The sequence below is a fragment of the Polyodon spathula genome, chromosome 15 (genome assembly GCF_017654505.1).
Source record: "Polyodon spathula isolate WHYD16114869_AA chromosome 15, ASM1765450v1, whole genome shotgun sequence".
Classification (NCBI taxonomy): Eukaryota; Metazoa; Chordata; class Actinopteri; order Acipenseriformes; family Polyodontidae; genus Polyodon; species Polyodon spathula.
The window spans coordinates 12480758-12486918 of NC_054548.1; the positions used below are offsets into that span (position 1 = coordinate 12480758).

General features: G+C 35.2%; 1 protein-coding gene across 1 annotated transcript in view; it reads right to left on the reverse strand.

Moving 5' to 3' along the window:
• Nucleotides 1–5949, reverse strand: part of LOC121327512 (dystrophin-like) — a 319147-nt gene extending 313198 nt beyond the window's left edge. Inside the window, exon 1 of the mRNA XM_041271582.1 lies at nt 5597–5949. Within this exon, the coding sequence (XP_041127516.1) occupies nt 5597–5678 (82 nt within the window). The 5' untranslated portion in view covers nt 5679–5949. The remainder of the gene's footprint in view (nt 1–5596) is intronic.
• Between the last annotated feature and the right edge of the window lie 212 nt (nt 5950–6161).

Below are 6161 nucleotides of genomic sequence, written 5' to 3' on the forward strand. Positions count from 1 at the left end.
TGAGCTATGAAATTTTAAATAGGTTCCATTTTATCTTTCTCTTAACTTTTCAAGTTTACTAACCATCCTACACAGTAGTACTGTGGGTTTTAGTTAAGTCCAGTAGTTCTGTGTAATCTTAAGAACCAAATAGTCTTTGACTAGCTCATTCCAGCCATGCTCATGCATTGTGAGCTGAAATATTTTTTAAATGGTTCACTTCAATGTGTACAATAGATATTCAAAGGCCAAACACTGAAAGAGTTAAAAGTCAGGCTCAACTATGTATTTTCAAAGAAATTCTAAGAATTGTTGACAGCACAGCTGTGAAAGTCATTACTAGACAGCTGGTGGTCACAGCACATGCCAACATGTATCCATTCTCTTTTGCTACATTGATAGGAACCTACAGACCTCACCACAGGGTTTGATAACAATCATTTACATATGTCCCAAGCATTTGACCTTTAACAAATTGACAACATACTGCTCTGATTCATTTATTAAACATGTCGGCAAGTTTACTGCCAGTTGAATGCATGGGGCTCAGTGCTAGCTGAAGACCTCCTCTATCTATTGTAACAGATAGCTCTACATTAGTTAAGACTACCTGTACAGCAGGTGGATGGATGGGTTTATTTTATTCCATCTCTAATGTTTCCAGCTATAATTCAAGAGACAGCTGTAAATACTTGAATGTCAACAAAAAGCCATGACGAACGTGATATCAACTGGATTATACAAGCTCTGAAGCACAAATTATTAGCATGTTTTTTTTCTCTGCTTGCCATGTGTTGTTTTCCACTTCATATAATGCTGAATCCATCAACTAAAAACATTTGGCTCACTGCATTTATACTGTGATTTGTTCTTTAACAACCTGGACAATGAGGCCAAGCTAGTGCTGAAATAGGGTTACACTGGAGATTTAGGAGCCTGCTGCCTCTCTGAGTCATTAAGGCTGCTTACCAAAGTTTTTTTCCTGTTGGATACTGGTAATACCATTTGTATGTTAATTGCCAAATGGTATTAGACACACCTCTAACATATTTTCTCTGCTTTCTGTTCCATCACAAATAAAACTATAAACAGCCTGCCAAAAGTGTATTAGGTCCATCTGGGTGATCATACTGTATTTTTTCTCAGTTAGCTATATTCAACAAAACAATCCATTAGTTTTACCACACTGTGTTTGTTAAACAGAGGTGACTTTTAAGTTGTTTTAGTATAAAACTGATTAAAACATTTTGCAAATCTTGTCCAAAGTGTATTAAAAGTCTATATATTATAAATCACAGATAAACTACGGTAAAGCATAACAAACTACAGAAATACAGTGTCAGTGTAACAAAAATAAGGTAGCAAAAATGCTAACTGACAACTGTGTAGACACCAAATAAAAACATGTTCAATTTGGGTTCCCCGACTGACACATGAGTGACGGTTTTATCAAACCACTAGCTTATGATGTGGAACCAGAAAAAAAATGTATTACAATACCTCGATTTCTCATTTCTATCCTTTATATACTTACCCGAATGAAAACCTCTGGGTGTGAGAATTCCATTACAGTGGTTTGATTTCATATGCACAACAAATATGTATATAATACCATTATATCAGAAATAGTCCATAAATGCACATACGTTTCGCATAAAAATTGAATTTCCAAACAACATTACATTTACAATAACATTCATACAGTTTATATTGCAACTGAAGTTACAGTACTGGAAAACAGCATTCACCGTTCTGTACTGTGATGCATTTAAATGGTATTTTAAGCAGTGAAAAATACATTCAAACAAAAACTTAAAGCCTACAGCTTACAACACAGAAACCAACAGTAATGAATAAAGCATTAAAAAAGACTATTCTGCTTACAATATAACGTGCAAGTGCACTCATGACAGGAGCAGTACTGATGGCTAGCACTTGCTTCTACTTCATCAAATACAGTATCAGCAGTCATGCAGTACTTTAACTTTGCACTTTGTTCACTTAGTTAACAAATAAAAAAAATATTTTGAATAGTAGGCTACCTACGCAGTTCAGTCGCCACTGACGTGTACACTCCTGTCGCATGTCTTGGGAAGGATTAATGAGAGTGATATGATGCTTGTGTATCAAAATAATACAGACAGTGTTGGAAAACACATATGACGGTTATATGTAGTATTTTAATAGAATCACTCTGTTACACTGCTGACTGATGGCTAAATGAGAGTGATCGATTAATAAGAGGTGGACAAACAGGTGCTGACTGCACTGTACATTGAAGTCACTTAACAGTACTCAATAATTTACCTTCACTCATTCTTTTTAGCCCTAGTGGCTGATAAAAAAAAAAAAAAAGTGTTCCGGTTTACAATTTGATTAATGTTGTTTTAGGCTCCTTCACCAGACTAAACACTGCAAGAGCCATGTGCTTATTATTTACTCAGGTGTTATGTCTGACAACCTTCAGGAAGATATTTCACTGCAATGATGCCAAGCCAACAGGGATGCACTTCCCCCAACACACGCTTCATTCACTGACCCCCTTCCTTATACCACTACCAGGCTATAGGACACACGAATGCTTTGGGAACATTCAACAAAACTTCCTCATTGGGGAAGAAAAAAAAAAGGTTCATTGTATTATTCTGTAAAGAAACCAAACCAAACATTAACACTTTAAGGGGCTGACTGTCTGCTACCTAACCTTACTTTTTTGGGCTGTGGCTCTAGCTCTCAAAAGCATTACATATAATGAAATGCTCTCTGATAAAGTGTCATTTATACTATAGTGAGGAAGCCAACCACTGTACCTATTCAATGCAGACAGCTGGTTATAATCAAAGCTACAGTGCTTGGATAAAAATAAAATCAACTTATTCATATCTTATGAATATCTCTTGTAGAATTGAGGATCCTCAAGCTCTGAGGTTGATAAATATACAGCACTGCTATTTTAAATATACTGTCAAAAGGCAAAGCACTCCCACCAGACTGGTCTGGGACGTACCTCACTAAAAAGAGCAGGCATTCCACCATCTGTAGGTCTACTTTCTCCTCACACAGATGTGTTTAACGTTTTCTTTGGAACTGCTCTGTAAAATTAATCTCCAGCAAAGAATACCTTGTGACTTTCAGCACACTGTGGCACTACAGGAGGTCCAATGGAAAATGTTGTTATAGCAACAGGACATAAAAAAATTCATAGGGCTAAGACTATGGCCCACGCCATTAGAACTAATTGCACGTACTTGATTTTGTATAAAAGACTACTTTGTACTGCTGGGATAATTCCAAGTATTAAACATCCATTTCCAAATTAAGGAAATAAGTTATGATTTGTATTTAATTTTTGTTTAACCTTATCTCCACAACAGTAGTGCAGACTGTAATTCTAAAGCATACAGTAAACATTAGAGGTTTAAAAAGGTAAGGCGTTTTTGCCACAGGGACATACACAACTAAAAATGATGTACACGTGATGTTATGAGGCTATGCTTAAAACATAAAATTACAATATGTATTTTTATATAGCACCTTTCATCATGGACCACCTTCACAAACCACTTTACAGAGGTAGGCTGTGAACTGTGCATTTACAATAGAACATTGATTTAACATCTCATCCGCAAGATGGAGCACAAGACGATTAAGTGACTTGCTCAGGGTCATAGTGAGGTGGGATTTGAACCAGTCACCTTCTGGTTACAAGCCCTAGACTTTAACCACTGGACCACACTGCCTTCTTTTTAATTCTAATTGTACTGTATATACTGTAGTACTGTATATTTACAATGCATGTCAGAGAAATCGATTGTATTTCATGTTTTATTCATACGTTTAAGTAGGTTAACAGTAGCTTTCAGTCTGTCACTTCAGTGTGTCTCAAGGCTCAAGCAACTAGTCAGCATTATAGTGTTATGTAATAACATCAAATACACTGTCAACAACTCTATGTGAGTTAACAAGATGCAATAACATAAATTACCTCAGAGCACTGTGTTACAAAACTAACTAAATAAAAAAAAAAAAAAAAAAAAAAGTTACACATACATTTTGCAACGTACTGGTTAATGGCCTTTACAAGAGATACAATATTTCAACCAAACAGAACCTGCTGTCCTCTTTGTAACAATTATACTGTAATTAGAACAGTGCACAGCTGTATACATGTTTATTTTTCAGGACCACAAGGCCCCCAGCACTCAAAACACAGACTCAAAAATTGTTCCAGAACCTTAATGATTGTATTACCTTTCGCTGTGTGCCTCTGTTCTATACTGAATCTGAATCAACACAAGTCAGCTTGGATAGAGGCATGTGACCTATTCAAATAGGAATGCTTTTTTTGTCTGACCCAAAACAAAGCATCCCCTGAAGATTAACTTAAGGGGGCTTGCATCAGACATCGGACGGTTTGTAAGCATGAAGTAAAATATACATGTGAAAAAGTATGTGATCTGAAACATTAACATTGCAGAGGTTAAAACAATGTGTCAGTTATACAGTAAACTCTAATGAAACCCTATTGAGAGAATCATAGAACACAGGTGTGTACCAACTAAAGACACTGGTGTTTATTCAATGTCTTAATCTTAATAACGCCACCATAAAATTGGACAACCCTCGTTTCACGGTATTTGTTTTGTATGTAATAGTGTACATCAGTAGTAGTGTGTTTGTTACTGGCTTCCAATTTTAATTAATACTCATTTTAATACAGTCTATAACAAAGCTCAGAATATATATATATATATATATATATATATATATATATATATATATATATATATATATATATATATATATCATAACTCTGAAGTACTTTGTGTCAAGTTCTGCTGTCTACTCTAAGAAGGTTAAGCTACAGTACATGGCAGGATTCCAAAATGGGCACTGAAACTTCACACCAGCGGGAAACATTACAGCTGTGCTGCTTAGGGTCTTGAATGACCTGTCCTATTTCAAACACAGCAGAAATAATGTATACCTCCTCTGCTAACGAGTCTATAAAGTATTTAGTGAATCATTAACGCAAAAAAAGATCACGTCATAAAAAACTATGACTTAAACAACTTTCAATATGTATTATTATTATTATTATTATTATTATTATTATTATTATTATTATTGACAGCAATAATAATAATAATAATAATAATAATAATAATAATAATAATAATAATAATAATAATTTGCAATAGTAGTACATACTAAAAAGACAACAAAATAACAATAGATAGTATGGTATCCCTCGTTACTATTGCATAGAATTATATAAATCCCCACAAGAACTTTTTCAACTTTTGTAAAACTTTTTAAAAAATTTTAAAATAATCTTAACCTGACATCAATCACAACGCACAATGATCGTCCCTGAATAAACAACAACGTTTTAAACTCCTGACCAAAACTGACCAACAACAGATTACCAAATGAGTAAAAAAATAAATAAAAAATTTAAATTATAAAACAAAATTTAAAAAATCAACAAGTGCGAGCAAAGACACTTTGGTTTGCAGGCCTATAATCAACCAGAAAAAAAAACAAGAACAATACAAACACGTATACTTTTTAATATTACAAATCCCGTTTAATTTCAATAGAACGTTTCACTTACCCGATCTGGTTTTGATGATTTCATTGAATTCATCCCCAACCGAGTCCTCTCTGTGATCTTCGGGACGTCCTGCTTCAGCCATGGTTAACCTTATAGAAAAGTATAGTAGCTAGCAGATCCGTAGAATCCTTTTAACTGGGGATGCGATGAAGTGAAGAACCACGGACAAATACAATGAAGAGACTGAAGCGAAGAGTGAATGGCTCGAGCTTAGCTCAGTGCCTAAATGCAATACACCCGGAGGGACAAGCGAGCAAAATAGCATGCCAGTGACATCAGGAAAAAGAACTGTCAAAGCATCCAGATCAGTGAAAACAGGTGTTGATCAGTCTCTTCCTTAAATAGACCATCGGTCTGAGAGGTACGCGAAAGCAGAGCAGGGATGAATAAAACCTGACATGCAATAAATCAACATCGACTTCCAAACTCCTGGAACTTTTACTTCCTAGGCGATCAATGCAGAAGTAGCAATAAGTGAATATAGACTACACAAACACTCCAGACATAAATGATTCAGTGCATCCGTCGAATGTTGTGCCCACTCACTGTACTGCATCTACAAACT